The sequence below is a fragment of the Lissotriton helveticus genome, chromosome 1_2 (assembly GCF_964261635.1).
Source record: "Lissotriton helveticus chromosome 1_2, aLisHel1.1, whole genome shotgun sequence".
In the NCBI taxonomy this organism is placed as follows: Eukaryota; Metazoa; Chordata; class Amphibia; order Caudata; family Salamandridae; genus Lissotriton; species Lissotriton helveticus.
In genome coordinates this window covers 250,805,731-250,826,932 of record NC_136058.1, presented here as the reverse complement: position 1 = coordinate 250,826,932, position 21,202 = coordinate 250,805,731, and the positions used below count along the sequence as shown (strand labels likewise).

General features: G+C 43.2%; 1 protein-coding gene across 1 annotated transcript in view; it reads left to right on the top strand.

The window, feature by feature from the left end:
- The window catches only part of LOC144800484 (vitamin D3 hydroxylase-associated protein-like), a 257,769-nt gene that overhangs the window by 76,431 nt on the left and 160,136 nt on the right, over positions 1–21,202 (top strand). The window contains exon 3 of the mRNA XM_078671683.1: positions 12,141–12,284. Within this exon, the coding sequence (XP_078527809.1) occupies positions 12,141–12,284 (144 nt within the window). The remainder of the gene's footprint in view (positions 1–12,140; positions 12,285–21,202) is intronic.

Genomic DNA, 21,202 nt, shown 5'->3' with positions numbered 1-21,202 from the left:
ATGCGGTCTGGTGGCAGCAGACCTCATACACATCATTTATTCTTGTCCATCATTAACTAAGTATTGGTCAGCAATAGAAGGTATCCTACTTCAAAAACAAGTGATTAATTTTGCAATATCCGCAGCCGAAGTTGTTTTGGCTATATATCCTACTAACAGTTCTAATAAAGACTTGCTGAATATCCTTCTGTCCTGTGCTAGACTGGTCATAGCTAGAGCTTGGATTTCTCAGAATCCTCCTCATACGACCGAGTGGTGGGCTCTTGTTAATGAAATTTATACTATGGAAGGCTCACTAGCCAATATCAGAGGTACTAAAGCTGTGGCGATGTTTGTTAAGATCTGGGATAACTTTATGTAAAAACTTGCATTGTCACAGACTACGGTTGCCGGGGGTACGGATAATGATAGTGTTATTGATGTTACAGGGTTAAGAGCCCTTTTTTTGTTAATTCTCATTAGGTTAAACAAAGTGCATAGGAAATCTTATGAGTTTGATCTATTGTATATTGAGATGTATCTGCACTATATTTTTCTGTAAATTGTGATTGTCAATCATCTTGGCTTGTCTGTCAATAACATTTTAAAAAAAAACAACAAAAAACAAAACAAAAGGACATGATTTCCTATCATCCATTTTCATAGGAAGAGACACCACATTATTTCCCATTGTCCATCTCCATAGGAAGTGACAGAACTTCCAGCCTTCTCCCTACTTCAATGAACTCCCTGGCCATCCCCATGAAAGAGCGGACATAGACGGTGGCAATGCATCTTGGGGCCTGTTTAGGCCAGACTGGGCCTTGGGCCAGAACCTTTGTTCCAGTAAAACTTACATGATAAGATAAAATCAAGTGCATTACCCATAGCCTCATTCTGGCATTTCCCACAATTGTGCCCATACGTTGATGACCCAAATGCTTGCATAGCATTCGCACAACACATAGACCTAATTTTGAACATATCCTACTAACTACCACACACCCTCAAACTACAGAACACACATTCCTCCATATATCAGACATCACAAACCTAATCAGCTATCACAAACTTGACACCCCTTCATCATAGAAACATGGGTCCCATCCGTATATTTGCACATCCTAAATGTTCTTCTTGCAGCAGGTTACAGCATCCATCATGTGGAGCACGCACATAGGAAGGGAGGTGGCTTCACCGAGAACCATCCTGCTCCAGCACACAAGACAAGCAAGTAACACCAAACTCCATGGAGCCACTAACATGCTATTTGCAACTCATCTGTAACTCAGACTGCCATCTTCCCTCTCATAGACAGGTCTCCTGGATGGAACAAGGACTTTATTGATGAATCCTCATATCTCCTCACCATCTCATCCTCTTGGGTGACTTCAATCTCCTAGACACAAAAGCTTAAAAAAAACCCTCTTCAACCTTTTTGATACACTCAATATAGCATTTCACATAACCAACACATTCCAAAGGTCACCTCCTCAACTTTGTCTTCTCAACATCACCAACAATGCAATGCAAACCACCTATACCCCTAGAGTGGACCCATCACTTTCCTCTCCAAATCTCTATGCTAAGCATCCAACTACTAACCAAGGTCAACACACAAGATAAGACCAAACCTTCAGATCATTCAAAGACTTTTACATACGCAAACTAATTCTTGAACTCCTCTCTCGACCTAACAACTCCATGTGTGATGCCAAAACCCTTCTAAACAACTTCAAGTTTGTTTTGGAAAATTATGTGAACATTCACACCTCAATTACAACATGTAAGTGCAATCCAAAGCCTTCAGCATCCTGTTACTCTAAAGGCCTTGCTGATAACAAACAATCTATCCGCAGACAGCAAAGAAAAATGGAGAAACAACAGAGCTCACAAGGGCCTCTTGATACTGAAGTGCTTCCAGGCAACACGTAGATAGCTCTTTACATTAGCCAAATCAAAGTACAATACCAGCACTATCAATGAAGTCACCAACAGAAACAGAAGAGTGTTTAAGATGACCAAGCACCGCATCAACACCTTGCTGGGCCCACCTATTCCTCACTCATCAGAAAAGTACAATACCATCAACGTCTTCTTCAGTGAAAAAATACAGAAAATCTGATTGCTCATTGAGTACAACAAGCCTGCTTCAATTCTTACGTCCATCCCTTCTCTCAGAATTCCACAATGGACCACAAACAATTTTAAATCAAACAGCAAAATGTTATGAATAAAATAATCCAAAATCACGAAAACCCAATGAAGTGAAATAAATATATACATTTTCACAGAAGTTCAAAGTGAAAAACTCAAAGAAAAAGAAAGCAACCACTGTAACTCAAAAGTCATGGTAGACTAGGACCAAAGTTCGATTTTCAGGCCAACTCATAAACCAAGAGTATTGGTCCAGGTGAATGTCTGGACGTCATAAAAATAAAAAAGGTTTCTAAGTCCCACTTCAGAAAAGGGCTGTGTCACTTTCTTGAAAAGAATATTTAAAATTACTTCCAAGTCCCAACCCTCTGTTCATGGGATGAAGTTAAAATTGTGCCCACTGCTTTGGTACTGTAGGCCGGATACCTAAAGCAGATTTGTTCTGCTGGCACTCTGGAGCTTCTGAATTTTAGCACTCAAAGGTGTCTATGTCCCAAGTCAGAATGGCAATTTTTTTAGATGTGCAGAGAACTGCGCTCTTTATAAAGCTGAAATCCAATGGGAAGGGGACCAGCTTTGTAGGGTCACCAGCCTGCGGAACTCTATTGGCTCTAGTTACCACCCAGCATCATTTTCAAAATCAGCTGTATCGTTTACATCGCCATCACTGCCAAGCAGCCAACTGATAACACTTTTTCCTCTCCTATTAATCGTTGACTTTGTGATTATCATTGATCATGTACAATGCTCTGCTGCCTTTTGGCTATGTTTGCGCTATAGATATACCTTGTACATACAGAGGTAAAAAATAAAAGGGGATCAAGCTGAACAATAACCTTTCTATTGAGCAGAATGGGATGGGAGAATGGGCAGGAACCATTTGCGAGCTCTAAGGGGGTTCTCCGGGCTCCATGGCTGTAAGAAAAACTGGCAAAGGAAAGATTGAGGGACTTACAGTGGTCTTTGTCCGTATGGGCAGCTATAACCAAAAGGCAATGAGATTGAGTCCGGTTTAGATCATCATATTTGAAGGTAAAATTCCACTGTAGCATAAAAAAATAGATATGTTGAAACACAGCTAAGTTAAGAAATTACTTCCTCTTACTACTTACCTGCAACCAATATTTGCAAACATGCAGTATACAGCACATTAAGAAATTAACTAGCAGGTATGAGGGTCTTTTTCAAAGTTAAATGGACAACTTAATTATACCAAGGCCACCTGCTTTTTTATTTTGGAATTGATTTAGACATAGGTCCAACTTTCAGACGCTTGCATTTGCTTTCGGTCTATTAAATGAATCAGGTGTCCTGTGGCTGTGCCCAAAGGCCTTCTTTATGATTGACAGTCTTTGTAATGGTTGCCATGTCCCATCACCACTCGTGGTGATGCTAGTTGATGTAGGACCTCCCTTTCCCTCTCCTTGAATAGTTCCCTACCCTATCCTTCTCCATGTTCTCGTCTCACCTCCGAGCTAACTAACTGTAAAGGAGATGTAAATCGACCTTTTGTAACTTACTAGTGCCCTTGGCATGGTTCCCCCATAACGGCAGAACATGAACTATTCTACTGGCTTCCTAATTTGTTGAAGTGCTGCCTATGTAATCCACACCCTCGTCATCCTCATGGACCACATACCCCTGCTCTGTGTACTCTCCCACAGGACATTTGATCCTTACATAAATGTTGTTAGTGCTTAGTGTCCTGTCCTCACCATTCACTTGCAATATGAGCATTCCTTTCGCACAGAGGAATGAAGGAATGCTTCTAATAAGTTTGGATTTCACAGCCAATGCCTGCTGATCTCTGACTCGAATAGCAAAATACGAGCAGCTGACACCCTGAAATAACTATCTCATTAAGTACTTTAATACTAATGAGTGTTCCATGAATGCATGAGCTTGGCTTCCAGGCTGTCTCTTAAATAGGGAGAGGAAGGTCACTTAGCCAAAATAGGTGCCAGTAAAAAAATGTATGATCATGACTCAGTTGGTCTGATTTTCATACAACTCATTCGACCTCTTGTGCAGAATGACTGCACAATGAATATGACACAAAGAGGATCGAGAACTCTCGGCGTGCTGAAATATTACAAAGTGCATGCCTGTTGTGAGATGTGACTATATACAAGAGAGTAGGTTTACTGGTAACTTCTGATATAGGTACAGACTGTGCCCCTCCACATCCACTATTGATAAAAAAAAATCCTCCTGAATACAGGCTGTTTCACTGTGCCTCTGCTTCTTCGTTCATCTGATTTTTTTTTTTTTTTTAAAGAAAAACGATGTGTTGTGTAGAAAGGGAGTGTGTCATTGTCGGGCCCTTTCTCTGTTCTTTTTTTACATGACGGAGGCTGCCTAGAGGTTTTGTACTGCATCCTCAGTGTGGAAAGTGGTATAAAGCGAGTATTGTGTAGCCAGGTGTAGGACTTGGCCCCTTTTGAATAGTTCCCTAAACGTTTTGCTTTCCCCCCTAGACCTTTTTTCTGACATGGTGTTGCCAACTTAGATGCTTTGGACACTGCTAAACAGTGTCAAAGTGCAAGTGCTCCCTGTATAAAGTGTAATGGTAATTGGTTGTCCGTGATTGGTATGTTCGCCTTACTAGTAAAGTCACTAGTAAAGTTCACTATGTGTGCCAGGGCTGGTAATGCAAATGCTACTAGTGGGTCTGCAACACTAATTGGGCCACCCACACAAGTAGCCTTAAAAAGAGAACTCAGGCCTGCCATTGCAGTGCCCGTGCTCAGTTTGTTAAACTGCCATGTTGTTGTAACAAGTGTACCCACTTGCCAGACCTTACCCTTCCCTTTCTATGCACATCAAACATCCCTATGGTAGATCCAGGGTACCCCCTGGGCAGGGCGCATTGCATGTGAAAGGTAGGACACGTACTAAGGTGTGTACCATGTCCTGACAGTGAAATAATCTCCATTTCGTTTTTCACTGCTGAAAGGCCATCTTACTCATTAGATAGAATGGGAAGGCTGTGTAATATGTTTTCCAGCCTATCTTCCCAAAGTCTTAAGATGGAGAGGTGAAGTTTAGTATGCCTGCTTACAATGTAATAACACATCTTTTTTATCGAGGTGGTTTTTATATTGTGTGATTAGAATTCACTCTTTTAGAAGTGGCTGGGTGTTTGTGCTCTAACATTTCTGCGTGTCTCTGCCTGGTTGTGGATTGACTGTCTGGTTTTGAAAGCGATAGGATCTGGGAAATGTCTTGACCCAGGGGAGGAGGCGAGACAGCAACAGGCTGACCTGCATCTGGAGTGTAGGGGGAGGAGTAGCCTCTAGAGCTGAAGAGGCCTGGGTTGCTGCTATAAAACAATTGTCCCATGCTGAGTGATTGAGAATCCAGACCCCACTAAGCAAAGGAAGAAGGTGTCACTGGCAGGGAGGCACCCAAAACTGGTTTGGACATGGGTCAGTGCCCCCTGAACACAAATACTTCAAAGCCATTGAAGGGTATACCTTTGAGAGCTGAAGCCCCTGAACTTTGGAGAATGGCTTGATTAAGATTGAACAAGACTTGAGCTACTTTGTGGTCAAGAGGAACCTTTGCCAAGGAAGAAACAACTGAAGAGACTGAAGGAAAGGACTGATCCTTTCTGTGTCTTCTGGGGCTGGCCTGCTGTTTGTTGTTTTAACCAAAGAAAGGCTGAAGGGACTTTGCTATGTGCTGTGTCCCCCTGCTTGAAAGGACTTTGCTGTGCTGTGTCCTGAAGTAACTTATCCTCAAAGGCCTGAGGTGAGTTGGCTCCCTGTTGCGAAACTCAGGAACACAAAAGCTTTCAGGAGAGTCTCAGGGGTGCTGTGAGTGTGTGCTTTTTGCAGTTTGAGACCCTCGTAAGGTGTGCCCTGTGATCATGGGCACCTTGAGTCCAAGCAAGGATCAGCAGCACTGTGTGTGTGTGTGCTTTTTGCAGCCTGAACCCTTTGTGAGGATTGTCCAGTTATTGTGTGCACCGGTATCCAAGTGAGTCTCATCGACACTGTGTGCGTGAGCTTTGTGCAGCGTGAGACCTTCGTGAGGATTGCCTTGTTATCTTGCACACCCGGAATCCATGAGAGTCTCATCGATGCTGTGTGTGTGTGTGCTTTGTGCAGCATGAGACGTTCGTGAGGATTGCCTTGTTATCGTGCACCCAGAGTCCAAGTGAGTTTCAACGACGCTGTGTGCGCGTGCTTTGTGCAGTGAGAGACCTTCATGAGGATTGCCTTGTTAACGTGCACTCGGAGTTAAAGTGAGTCTCAGTGACACTGTGTGTGTGTTCATCATGCAGCCTGAGACCTACGTGTGGAGTGCCCGGTGATTGAGCACCCGAAGCCCAAGGGAGTCTGTGAGCGTGTGCCATGTGGCAGCATGAGATCTTTGTAACAGTAGCGGCCCGGACCGGCAGCCCTGGAGGAACTGAGCCGCCGGCCCGAGCCCGCCGTTGCCAATTCACAAAGATTGTATTGGAGGCCCAAGTTGTTGGACGAGGAGAGGAGAGTGAGTTTATGCCCCCCCAGGTAACGTGTGTCGACTCCTGGGTTGGGGTGCGGGCTCGGAGGGAGACGCTCTCGGCCTCTCTCTCTCATTACAGCAGCGCGAGCCTCTGCTTCGGCTCGTATCGCAGCCCGTATTGTAAAGGGAGTGGCAGTACCGGGGCTGGAGTGCGGAGCTGCACTTTTTGTTATACCATACCCGTGTTGAGGGCAACTGTTGACAGAAACTACCTGTGAGTCAGCTCAAGTGGCGGAAAGACGGAGTGTATTACGCATTACTCTATTTCTGCATAACGGAGTACCTGCTTAGTCTTTTACGCATTGCATTATTCTTGCATAACGAACTACCTGAATGTCGTATGTCGCATTGTATTGTTTCTGCATAACAAACTACATGATTAGCATATTACGCATTGCATTATTCCTGCATAACGAATTACCTGATTAGTGTATTACGTATTGCCTTATTTCTGCATAACGATGTACCTGGTGGTTGTATTATACATTGCATTATTTTCACATTGCAAAGTACCTGATTGTTGTATTACAAATTGCATTATTTTTACATTGCAAAGTACCTGATTGTTGTGTTACGCATTGCATTATTTTCATATTGCAAAGACCCTGATTCCAGCATTACGAACTGCATAACATGGTATTAGGATTACAGTGGAATGTCTAGAAGTGCTCATTAATAGCGCCAGAACTTACAAGGCTGGCTGGCCTAACAACCGGCCAGGAGGAATATTACAAATATACATATGTTGGATCTATATCGTGTGGTCTTATCAAATATCTTTTTTAAATTTATACTCGTTTTTTAAAACTCGCGTGGAGTCTATTTGTGGTGTCATCTGGGGGTGCTGTGAGCGTGGTTGCAAAGACTTTACACATTTGCATTGAAGATAAGCCTAGCTGCTTGTGCCAAGCTACCTAGGGGGTGAGTGGGGCTATCTCAGAAGGTGTCTTTCCTTTCCCTGATGTGGAAACGCGGGTCCCTATATGGCCTAAGGTACCTACCTCAGCCAATCAGGGATCCCGGGTTTAACACTATGTGTTTCCCTGTGTGTGTTCTTTCTTTGCGCAGACTGCTTTGTTTGGGCTGCTTGGTTTATGTAAAGGGGATGTAGTGAAGAACTTTTTAGTTTGGGATGAAGGTTTCACCCAGGCGTCCTCCTGATATGGGGACCTGAGGTTAGTGTCAGCCTCTGTTGTGACTTCTGTGTTTGACACTGTTAGGGTCTGGATAAGCTTGGTTCAAGAAACCTGCCCCTCCGCCTGACTATAAGATCTAAAGAGCACTCTTTCCTGGTAAGGGAACAAGTGCTTATATCAAAGAACATGTTTATCTGACAATCCTATGCAATGTAGTATGTAGTCTTTTCCTGCTAGCGCCACTCTCTCGGTTTTTCTGAGGCCCCACAGAATCTTTGGCCTTACCCACCGGGTTTTTTATAAAGTTTTTCTGGTATAGAAGGGTCTTTCTTGGTGCCTCTCCTTTTTCTGTGCTTCAATTTGCAGGATGCCACTGGTGTGGTAGGTTGGTTCCTGTGACACAGTAAGGGTGAAGTATCAAGAGGTATTTATTGAACAACCTCATCCATCGGCTTGCAGTCACCAACTGTCAAGCTCCCAAACCCTCAGGGAACCTGGTTCAATGCTAGAACACAGAATGTGGAACCAGGTCACATCACAGTTCCCACCCTAGCTCAAGCCCTCTTTTGTTCCTATAGTAGTCCTAGATAAAATGCGGCTGCAGTGGGGTCATCGGTCCAGTAGGCCTCAGCCACTAACAGCTAATACTGACTAATATAAGTAATGTGACTTTGAACTACTCGGGAGTGAACTGCTGTGATTTAACCACAAAATGCAAATCACATTGGACCATTAAGGTTTGAAAATGCTGAGGATTGGCTGAGAATTTTTAGGTGCTGCAATACCTGTGGTAAGAAAAGGGGTAAAGGAAAATCCTGATAAAGTGCTTTTGCCTACTGCGTCAGCATTGCCAGTGTTAAGAGTGCACCGTGGTAGAGATTGAGTACCTGGTATGCGCTAGTTCCGTTTTCAACGAATAAGGGATTAAGTTTGTCAAACAAAAGGGATCGCTCTTGGTAAGCCACTATTAGTTCCCTTTCAAGCACATGCATCAAACATGCCATTTGCGATTCCTTATTAGCGAAAAATAAGGATTTGCTAATAAGGAAGCGCAAATCCCTATGCATGTAGGAATCGCTGAGAAAATAGCGATTCCTACAAATTCCTTAATTGTGACTCGCAAATTGCGACTCGCAATTAACAAATGGCTGCCCATTCATTCCTATGGTCCTACAGGCCCATAGGAATGAATGGGAGATTGCATGCACAATTTGCGAGTACCAACAGGTACTCGCAAATTACACATGCAATTTCAAGGGTGCAAGGGTGTCAAAATAACACTCTGTATCACCCCTGCAATAGTAATGTGCACCCATGTTGCGCACACACATGCCCCTAGGGCATGCATGTGCGCAACATGAAATTTGGAAAATGCACTAAAGTGCATTTTTCAAAGTATTTTGCAAATTACCATCAAGTTCAACTTCATGGTAATTTGCGCCCTCTATTAGCGAAGTCGCTATTCTAAAGAGGTTCTTGCATTGCATTTAAGGAATCGCAAATTGCGATTCCTTAACTGCAATCACAATTTGAGAAATCACAAATAATTGTGAATTCTCAAATTGCAAGTGCCTTGAATCTTGATGCATCCCAAATGCCATTTTTGAGGGTGCAAACGGCCAATTTTTGCGAATCGCACAGTTTGCGCTCACAAAAATGGTTGATGCATGTGCCTGTTTGACTCTTGTTAATTGCTTGTGCCATAACCTGCAAATGTTTAGCCTTGGAATCCATAATAGGTGGCCTGGCAAACCTTCAAGCCCCTTATAACATGGTTCCAGGGGCAGCGAGGTGAATTATCAATTCTCCAGTTAAAGGTGGCCCCACTCCCTCTAATAGTATCCAGAAGAGTAGGGAGCTCCTACTGTAACTTAAGGGAGAAGGGGTAAGGGATGAGAGAGACAGAGAGAGAGAGAGAGACGGACATACCCTAGTTTCCAGTAGGATGGGTGTTAGTAGACCTTGGAGTAGATTATTAAGGGTACTGGGCACAGCACTACTAAAGCGTACTAGTGTAAACTGTCAAGAAGAAAAAAACATGAGACAGTCAATATTTTAGTAACTGTTCACAACTCTATAGTAGGTGTGTATATTGTCAACAGTGTGAGCAGCTCACCCAGTGTGTGTGGCAGCATCGCTGTTACCAGCTCCCAGGCAAACCAGAAAAATTGCTCAAGAACAGATGATGAAATTCACGCCGCTCTACCTTGTCCTAGTCTCCAAAAAGGGAGTTCTGTTTCACGGTAAAAAAGCAGGTTCCTGGTGTTCAAGCCTCATCGCAGAAGTCAGGAGTCCATGAAAAACTATAGCTAAGTCGAAAACCAGTGATAAATGCAAGACAGAAACTATTGAAACTATAGGGAATAGCTAGGAGGGAAATCAAGAAACCATAGATGCAGGTGCAAATTTGAAGCGCTAAACAAAAGTCAAAACAACCGATGGTGCCAACACTGTCTTCCGCTTCCGCTTCCACTTCCACTAACTGCTTACAGTGCTCTGCCCACTCTGGTCCTCAAATGGCTGCGGCTGCTTGTTACGCACCCGACGCTGGAAGTTGTTGTCCTTTATGATTGTAGCCGTCCTTGCCCCGTTCTCCATCTCCTTCATATGTCACTCTTTCTGACTCTCTTATATGGTGCCTAATGTCGAGATCTGATACCTGCATGAAAGGCAGCAGCCCTACGGAAGACGACCTGTGGCAGATGAGTTGTTTCAAATACCTGACCACTAGCAGAGCCAGTGAGTCTTCCAGCAGCTCCCTGTCTCTAAATGAAATGGGGGATTCCACGGCACCCCAGGGAACCACACATTTGAGAGACCACAAGCTCCACCACGCAATGGTATGTTGGTCTATAAAGTCAAAGAAGTTTGTAAGCTGTTTTCCCCTGCTCTCTTGATTGACACCTGTCAATAAATGGTCACATTATATGTGACATTTACAGCACTTATCACATTGTGAGTCATTTAGGGAGGATGGTGTAACAGCAGTAGGCTAACCCTGGAGTGTTTAAATAGCTTACTAAAAATAAAGCTGCCTTTGTGAAATTCTGCAATGGATTTTGTAAAATTTTTGATGTTGTACATTGAGTTGACGGGAAGGCTCCTCAATGTTAATCAATTAGGTCCTGAAAAAGTGTAAACTTTTTTTAATCAACATCTGAACTCAAGTTAGTTGACTCACACCACAGTAGAACAAGTCCCATTTTACATTATACTTTAAGCTGAAATAACCACCTGGTAATGCATTTACAGAAAGCGCACCCTGCTTTAATGGAGTGCAGTGTGTTGATTGTGAAAATGTGTAATTAATAGTTGTTTTAGTGATGTACTCATTGTATACAACACAGCGTGCCGTTGAGCTTCTGTGTTTGCTTATTTAGTGCAGCATGTGTAGGAACAGTCCAGCCCGAACTGCCAGTTGCATATGACGCCCTAAGTGGGCCGAGTATGCCCAGACTTGGGTCCCAGTCTCACTGTGCCACTGGAACCAAGCTATAACTGTCTGAAGAGCCCTAACTAGGGCGAAACTGGTCCTAGGTTGCTTGTGTCCAGGTTCAGTGAAGACCTGGCCTGGCAGTTTGGGCTGGACGGTTTCCATGAGGAGCAGGGTTAAGACTGATTTGCATTTGACTGGGTCCAAACTGAGGTGGCATGGTGGGTGAAAACAATGGATTGGGATGCGGGCCAAACGATTGCCAGTGATTGAGATTAATTTAAGCATTCCATCCATCAGCTTGTCGTTTTTCCTTAAATAATGAATTTCAGTAATATCTAGAGTTATTTATTGGTTGGACTGAAAATATTCCTATTTTCTTTTCGTTTTATCAATTTCGTGTAGGGTTTATTTGAAATGATCTGCAGTTGTGTCACTGTGTTATTTTTAGTTCTCATTGCTTTAAAAAAAAGATTATTTTTTCCTTGTGGTTTTTGTGATTTGCTTATTGTTTGATGCTTATTTCGTTTACTCTATTGATTTGTATTTCTCTTTAACCGCATGCGCGCTATCGGTTTCCCCGCTGCGCGCTGCGATTTAAAAAAAAACGTGTTACGTGACGAGCTCAGCTCGTCATCCGCGTAGCGCAGGTTACGCCCATGATGAGCTGAGCTCGTCATGAGCGTAGAAGGGGTTAATGCATTAGTTCTTTGTTCAAACGTTACTGAAATGAATGAATAATAAAATAAAACTAAAAGCATGTATGAGCCTCTTGTGTTGATAATTCTAATATGAGAGAGGCACATTGCCTAAGAAAACATAAACTATTTCATATAATAGGATATAGCGGCACATTGGACATCTGTGACTGTTTCAGAAGTAAGTGTCGATTTTTGCTAATTGTCTATTTTTATTTTATCAAGGCATTGGAAGTGAACAAGGTGACAAACGCCTTAACAGATTTCCTCCCTGACTGTGAGGCTCAGCTGCAGGAAATCAAAAAGAAAAAGGTTAAAGGCCTGCTCTATGGAGTTCCAGTCAGTATCAAAGACCACTATGATTATAAGGTATGATTCCCCAGAATTATGTTAATGTTTCCTGATTCACAATAATGACATTAACGTCATCCATGTATTAAACACACCATTTATAAAGCATGCCTCCTTTACCCCTGCATTCTTTGTATTTCAAAGGGGCCACTTGCTATTAAAACCGAGCTCTCTCTACCTCTCTTTCCTTTTTTCTCCTCTCTTTCTCCCTCACCTTCCCCTCTTTCATCAACCTTATGTGCAGATTACTCTTTTCCTGTGCAATCTTCATTAGGAATATTCTTTTGGGGCTCAATATCATCGACATGAATGCCAACAGTGATGTACACTTACTTTAAAGACAATGGGTCCGATTCACAGAATGAACTTAAGACTAAATCCTAAACTTACTACTATTTGGTATTCACAGAATGCACTTACTACTTTCGGGATTCACAGAGTCAACTTACTACTTTCGGGATTCACAGAATACACTTACTACTTTCGGTATTCACAGAATTGATTTAAGACTACTAACTCTAAGTCTGTACTCGGGCCGGAAATTCCGGCCCGGAGGCAGAGCTTCCGGCCCGGAGGCGGAGCTTCCGGCTTGGAGGCGGAGCTTCCGGCTCGGAGATGGGGATTTTACCCATGGCTGAAATCTCCACCTCTGGGCCGCAAGCTCAGCCTCCGGGCTGGAAGCTCCGCCTCCAAGCCGGAAGTTCCACCCCAAGCCGGAAGCTCCGCCTCCGGGCCGGAATTTCCGGCCTGAGTTCGGACTTAGAGTTAGTAGTCTTAAATCAATTCTGTGAATACCGAAAGTAGTAAGTTTTTTCTGTGAACTCCGAAAGTAGTAAGTGCATTCTGTGAATACCAAATAGTAGTAAGTTTAGGTTTTAGTCTTAAGTTCATTCTGTGAATCGGGCCCAATGTTAGTTGATCTCAAGACCTTTATTTAGACCTGACTCAGAAACAAGAAAAGTCAATCATTATAGACCTAAAAGTTGTAGTCCTGAGCAAGACTATCAGATCAACAGGGAGAGTTCCCGCTCTACCGATCACAATGATATGTCTGTATCAGGGGTACACCTGAATTCGTTGCCATCCAATGTCCATTGTGACTCCCAGAGAAAGGCATCTAATGGGGCTCTACATATGCCCAAAATCAAAACATCTCTCTGGACCTCATCCATCACAAAATCAATCTCCTTATTATGAACATTATTTAAGTCCAACTTAAGATGTCCAGCCTTTGCTCTCCCATATCTTTCCTCAATAAGCATTTACCTTGCCACTAGATGAACGATAAAGCCTGGCATATGACACCAAAAAGCAAACCTTGACCCATGTCCTGATAGGCTCTTTATCCAGTGACAATATTTGTAACCTTCTGGGTAACTACAACAACCACAAGCATTCTACTTACTCCTCAAGGAAAGTTGCACCCAATAACCTTATACACATTCAATTTGAATCCTTGGCCAAAGCATGCACCAAAACAATCCGCTCATCTCTTCTTTGTAAGCTTTACAACTACAGATCAGCGGAGTAGTGCAGGTGGGAAAATGCTAACACTTGGTTGTTGTTATTGTTATTTTATTTGGATTGTCCTGCTCACAAATCACCCAAACGGAGGGTATCCTGGTGCTAAGAGGCATACCGGAATATTAGGAGTGGATTAATCGCTCACTCCTATGTACTCTATTACACACTGCAATAATTAAAGGTAGGGTTGGTCAAGGAGTTGCACTGCTTTGCTACAGTGTTTTTCAATGTTCGTTCTCCTCTTGTAAGAGTTTGATTCTACATCTCAACTTACCACAGAATTCTCCCATTAGGCTGAATTTAATGTATCATCCTCCCAGTGACAGTGCGACCTTTTTTGATGAATGTACAGAGCCCATTATCAACCATTCAATTTGCTGTGAAGGAAACATCTTAGAGATTTCAGTCTATACTGGAGTGACTCAAGGAATGCTGCAGCCAATCTTCTTTCAACATTTATGTCTGGAAATAATCTTGAACAACACTGCCTTAAAACAACCCCCACTGATAATCTTATCCCTTTCTTTCCTTTCTTCTTCTTTTTACAAAATGCAACTTGCAACCAACGCAAAACAGAGTCACCATTTTTTGCAGCACTACACATCTTGACCTCAGTACCTTATCTGCACTGTAAACACTTTCCCATATTAGTTTTGAAGATTACATAAATGACTCCACCTCTAATTGTATTGAATGGATCCCTGAACGGCTTGATGACTTAACCCCGCTTAAGAGCAAACAAAAAAGACCCAAACGTTCGGACCTTTGAGTCTCCTGTGTAGGAAAATGGCCCTTTTTGCACCGTCACCCCGTCCATCTTTTGGCTAGATTTTATTGCTGGTTTTGGGCTGTGCACACTGGGACACTGCTGTCCCATGCCCAGTGTAGGTGCTCTGACCCCTAAAACATGTTAAATTGGAATACTACTAATGGGCATATTTAACTTACCTATAAGCTTTTTTCACTGTACCAGTGTTAGCTTCTCTACAGGAAAGCATTAGGCAGTAATATTAAAATTAACCAATGCCATCTAAGCTTTGGAACCAGCTAAAAAGTTAATTCCTTTACCTTAAAAAAATCATTGTTAATGTCAGATTTATACTAAACATTTCAAAAAGATTCTTATAAAACGTCACCTTTTACGTGTTCGAAGCCTCAGAAGCCCATTTGCATGAGCTTTCAACTCTCGCCTAGGAGTTGGATAGCCCCTTCTTTGAGCTGCGAGCTTCCCCCAGAGCTGAGACAAATATCTTGGGTATGGGGAAGTGTTGCGATCCTCTGACAGGATGACCATCTTGACAGTGACTAGGAACTTCATTAACTTCAATGAGGCCTACCATGTCATAAGCAGACTTTGCAAACACCTGGGCCTGCCCGGTCCTTCTAGTCAGCCAGGCAGCAGTCCCAGTGGGAGAGGATCTAACACCAGAACATGCTTTGAGTGACCACAGATGAAGGTGAGCACACATCCCAACACAAGGCAAGAAATGCTCTGCCATGTCGGATGTAGGTAGAGAGCGGCATGTGGGTTTGTTTGCGGTAGGGCACACAGCAACTGCTGCAAAAGAGAAAGAGTTACCACGGGAACTTTTTCTATATTGGTTAGGGAAGAGACAGGAATTACTCCCACACACAGGCTAGGACCAGGAATAAATGTGGCAGGCCGGGGCACCCTTTGTAGAGCTCTGCTGGACCTGTGGAAGACAGAAGAAGGACTGCACCTGCTACTGGGAGCTGTGAGGAGATCTGAAAGGCTGGACCTGCTTCTTTTGGTACTGAGGACAAATAAGTGGACTCCAATGTTCAATTGCCTGAATTTCTGGTAAGCTACAACGACACAACCATCTGCTAGAAGTGTTTTTACTTGAAGAGCCCAGCTGACTAGTTCCTCCTTGGCCTGCTCTCAACCCTACTGCTGGTGGCTTCTGCCGGGGTGAGTCTTACCCCCAAGTGCTGCTCCTGAGGTCCTCGTCCCTTGCCTGTGTTAATGTGTACTGCTCCTAACATCCTGAGAAACCTGGAATTTAGGAACCATTGGCTGTGCCAGACTGTACTCCTCCTAACATCTGAGAAACTTGGCACTTAGAAATAATTTGGCTCCAGAGACCTCCGTAGAACTGGGACAAACCTGACAAGGCAATCCGACAAAGGTGTGTTGTTGCTAGGCTAAAGGTTATGGTTGCTCCCACCCTGACCTTTTTTACAGCAGCACATCCATTTCAGTTTGACGTCGCAGCTTGTGGAGCCCTATTCGGCTTCAGTTTCAGCTTTGCCCCGCAGGAGGAATGCGAGCGCTCAAAAAGTGACTATGTGTGAGAAATTTTCACCTGATGAAGGCGCTAACAATATTAGTCTGGCGATGGACCTTCCTTGGGTGTGAATTTTAAATTTCTTCTATTTGCAGCTTTCCTGACAAAAGGCAACAGCTTCACTGGGATCTTGTCTTGAGGCTATTCAGCATTCCCAGCCAGAGCCTCTGCCTTGCCCTGCTGAGGTTTTTTGATTTCTAGGGTAAAAGTTCCGACAGGGATGAACCTGGTTTCTGCATTCGACCTGCCCTCCAATGCTGTAGGCCCTAAATTGCACCTAAGTGCCGTTCATGGACAACCACTTGACCATGGATGGTGCTTAATGCTTTTTGGCGCTATTTCCATTTAAAACTTTTAAAATTCAGATCTCTGGTTATCTCTATTGGATTTCTGATGTTTTTTATTGTGCTGTGTGTTTGACCTTTTTTGCTGTTTTGGTACTACTAAATGCTTTACACATTTTCTTAGGTTAACCCCTTCTGCTCCATGCCATAGCTACCAGGGGTTGAGCTCAGGTTTAGATTACTGAAAACTTTACACAACCTAACAAGAATAGTGATATTATTACTTGTAGTGGATATTAGACCTGACCCCCAAACCTTTTGGCTTCTTCCTACCTGTTTTCTGAAATGTATTTTTGTTGGCACTAGGACTCTGGCGGCAGTGCTAAAGTGCTTTTGCACGCTCCTTTTAACATGGTAAAATTGGATTACACCGAATTGCCACATTTAATTTATTTATAAGTCCCTAGTAATTGGTACAACATGTACCCTGGGCCTGTAAATTAAATGCTGCCTTCCCAACTTATGTGCAGTTTTTAACACCGTGGCTGCTGGAGCTATTCCCCTGCTGTGCTGGGCCATAATAAAAACGGGTGTGGTCATGATGAGCTCAGCTCGTCATGAGCACCTGAGAGGTATATGCCATGACGAGCTGAGCTCGTCATGAGCACCGAAGGTGTTAACTGCTAACTTGACAGGGCAAAATAAAACATTTGTCTGGCCTAAATCTCAATGTTTCTTTACATATGAGTGTCACCCCTATGGTGGGCCATAAACAGCCCACAGGCCAGGGTGTATTGCATTGTTTTTGTAAGTTGTACATGTCCTGGTACTGAAACACTCCAAATTTGTTTTTCACTACTGTGCGGTCTACCTCTCCTTTAGGATAACATTGGGTTACCTCATTACATTTAACCCCTCTGCTGCCAGGCAACTAAACGACGACCTCTGGGTAAAAATTGTATATAATTCGAAACAGAAGAACAGCTCCAGATTCTGGAAATTAATCCATAGCCTCCAACGGCCAGGTCACAAAGGCATTAACTCTAACATATCTGAATCCGAATGGGCAAACTACTTATCAGCTCACTTCAATACCGAAAACCTTGCGGGGTACTCGCCCAGAGGCGGAGCCCGGACAATTGGATTACGACAGAGCTCTGACAAAACCGGCATACTCAATAACGAAGCGATCCATGTCCACACAAGGAAATCATCCCTGCACTACATCGCAACTCTGGACGAGGAAGCAACAACAAGACTCACACCAAGTTTATACAGAGAGGAAAACACACACTCAGAAATAGCGGCTAGGATTAGAACACAAATTCCAAAAGGCAAACTCGAGGGTGCCCCTGGCCCTAATGGGATCCCGTCAACAATATATAAACAAGACACTGACTTCTGGAGTAACTCTTTGGCACAAGTATTCCAGGAAATGAGGGAAACAGCAACATGTCCAACAACTTGGAGAGGCTCAATAATAAGCCTGATTTATAAAAAGGGTGAAAGGAACAACCCAAGCAGCTATCGACTCGTAGCCCTAATCGATACCGAGGCAAAGTATTAGCGGGCCTCATCCTGGAGGATCTAACATCCTGGGCATCCGCAAAGCACATTATTCCAGCTCCCCAAACCGGATTCTGCAGAGGCCAGGGTACAACAACTAACATCATGGCCCTAACTCTTCTGACAGACGCGGTAAAATCCACTAAGAGCTCATTATTTCTGTGCTTTATTGATTATAGCGCCGCGTTCGACCATGTAGACCGGAGTAAACTTTGGCAGAAGTTGGAAAGATGGGGGATTCCAGGCCCACTCCTATAGCAGCTGATAATGCTACACACCAACACCTGGGTCAAGATCAAACTGGGCTCTGGTACGCACCTCTCAAGGCAAATCGAAAACCACCAAAGGCTTGAAACAAGGCTGCGTCCTAGCCCCTATGCTTTTCAATCTTTTTCCCGCAGACCTCCCCGGTGAACTGGAGAACACCAAATCCCTTGCCCCGCGGTTGGGCGATACCACACTCTCAAACCTCTTATATGCTGACGACTTGGTCCTCATCAGCCGGACCCCTATTGGTCTCCAACAACTTTTGGACACTACCAACACATTTTCCATAAACAATTCACTGAAGATCAACTTAACCAAAACAAAAGTTATGACAACTATATAATAAAACAAGGAAACTCGCTTGGTTTCTGGACGGCCAGAGGTTAGACAATGTAGCCACTTATAAATACCTAGGCGTTCTTATAGACAGTAGAGGCTCATTCAAACACCAATTAGAGGCCATCCGTCTGAAGGGCACGACATTCTATCTGTCGATAAAGCCCTTAAAGAAAGCTATCCCAGACCGGCCACTGGACCCTCTTATGCAGGTGATAAGAGAGCGTTTACAACCCATGCTCACATATGGCAGCGAATACATGCAAGGAGAAGACGCCACGACATTAGACAACATCATTAGTCGTGCATACAGGGCAATATTCCATCTACCCACCTCAACATCGCCCGCTCAAATCCGCCTTGAACTCGGGCTTCTGAAACAAACGGTGGAGAGAAGAGGCGCATATATAAAAAGTTAGTGGAAAATCAGAGATGCTGACCATGGATCCTTAAACACCCATCTTTGGACCGAACTTTCTACTAGAGATAACTCACCTGCAAGAATTTACTTAAATGAGTCACAAACCTCTGGGAGTCATCGACAGACCTCAAAACCTTCAAAAAAGTGGTAACGAAAGTAACCAAGATGATTTCATCTATAGAGGATAAAGACACCCTGGCTAAGAGGGCCCATGGATGGACAGTGTTGAAAAATGACAACACTCTGAAGCCACAAGAATACCTAAAATGGGCCTCACACAGACAAAAACAAGTTTCTAAACATGCGCCTTGGCATCATACCTATACTACCTCATTTTGCACCTTGGAAAAGGGACAGCTCAGCAAACTGTTGCCGACTCTGCTCATCAGGAAAAGAGGACATTATTCACATCATTTGTATGTGTACAAACCTCATGGACATAAGGCGATCCTTACTTAGGGTCCTATGGAACCAGAAGGGCATAACAAGTTGCAGGCAGGCTGTGATACGGTGTTTTAAACCTGAAGAGACTCAGCTAAACTGTAGACTAACAAAATTCTTCGATATAGTGGCTAGAAGACTCATGAAACAGTCACATGGTTCACCTAAAGCACTAGCCAAGCCAAAGCTGAGCTGAGTCCCTCGGAGTACTTTGTTCCCTTAATTTTTATGGCCTTTACCAACACATATCGTCACGTTTATGATCTTAATGAGCAAGCCCATCCGCTCTTCTTATATTTTAATTGTAACCATGGTTTTTCTTTTATACATCTGTATGTTTTTACATTGTGAGTTTTTATTAACTGTACAATAAACAAACCTTAAACCTTAAACACTCTGCTGCCAGGCCTCCCATCAGCCTACGTGCCAAGCCTTTTTTGTCTATTTGAGGTAATTCGCAATAGGCCCCATCCCTTTTTGTCCACATAAGGTATCCACCCCAAATTTGCGTCCTGGTTTTCAAATATCCTAAGGATTGTAAAGGTACCCAGGGTTTGTGGATTCCCCTGGAGATGACCGAGAAATTATCCAAAATACTCCTCAATGTGTTTTGGGGGGGGAAAAGTGCTGCAGAAAATATTATCTGTTTTTTCCCTGCAAATGGGTGCTAGAATCACCATCCTCCCAGCTTTCAGGAACAGGCAGACCTTTGTCATAAAACCAAAATTTCCTACATCGTTTTGGCAGTTTACTGGGACATAGCCTATTTTTTGTGTTTTTTTGTGCTTTCAACATCTTTTCAGTTAATGATTGAAATGGGTCTGGAACCAATAATGGATCCTGAAAAGCTATACATTTCTGAAAAGTAGAAATAATTTTGAATTCAGCAAGGGGTGATTTTGTACATCCTCCAAAGTTTTCCAATAGGAAGTAACAGTTAAGATAAAAATATATTGAAATTGTGTTGAAAAGGCAGCCATTTGTGCCTAGATTTTCACCTCTAACTTCTTCTAACTATGGAAGATTGGTGAAAGCAATATACTGTTACGCCCATGGGAACCTTATAGTTGTGGGGATACATAGGGCTTGTAGGTTCACCTAAAACCCAGAGCCAATAATTGAGCTGCACCTTACAATTGTTTTTCATTGTGTATTGGCTATAAAGCAATTAATTTGGTAAAATATAAAAAGTGCAAAATAGGTATCCCAGAAATGTATGTATTTCTGAAATGGGAGCAAGATATGGAGTTTAGAAGCACTGGTTATTTGTGCATTTCTGAATACCCATATTAGTATGTGAATTAGAGGGCATTTTTCAAAATGAATTATTTTTTAGACACTGTCTTACATTTGGAAGTTATAAATGCAAAGAAAGACAAAACATAATAACACTCGTTCTACTAGTCTGTATTCCCCTAAGTCTCACAATACAAATGGTACCTCACTTGTGTGGGTAGGCCTAGTGCCCGCAACAGGAAATGGCCCAAAATGCAACGTGGACACATAACATTTTTCCACGGACACTGACACTTTTTTTTAGCAATGTGCCTAGCTGTGGATGTTATGCCCTAGCTCAGCCACACCACTGGAGTCAAGCTATCCTGGCTGAAGACGGCTGATAGCCAGAAACCGGTCCTAGGATGCTTAATTCCGTTCCAGGAAAAAAATGGCTTGGCAGTTCGGGCTGGACTGTTCCAATGAGGCACAGGGTCAAGGCTGATTTGCATATGGCCATGTCTGAACTGGGGTGATGTGGAGTGCAAAAAAACAATGGATTTAGGCCCAGAT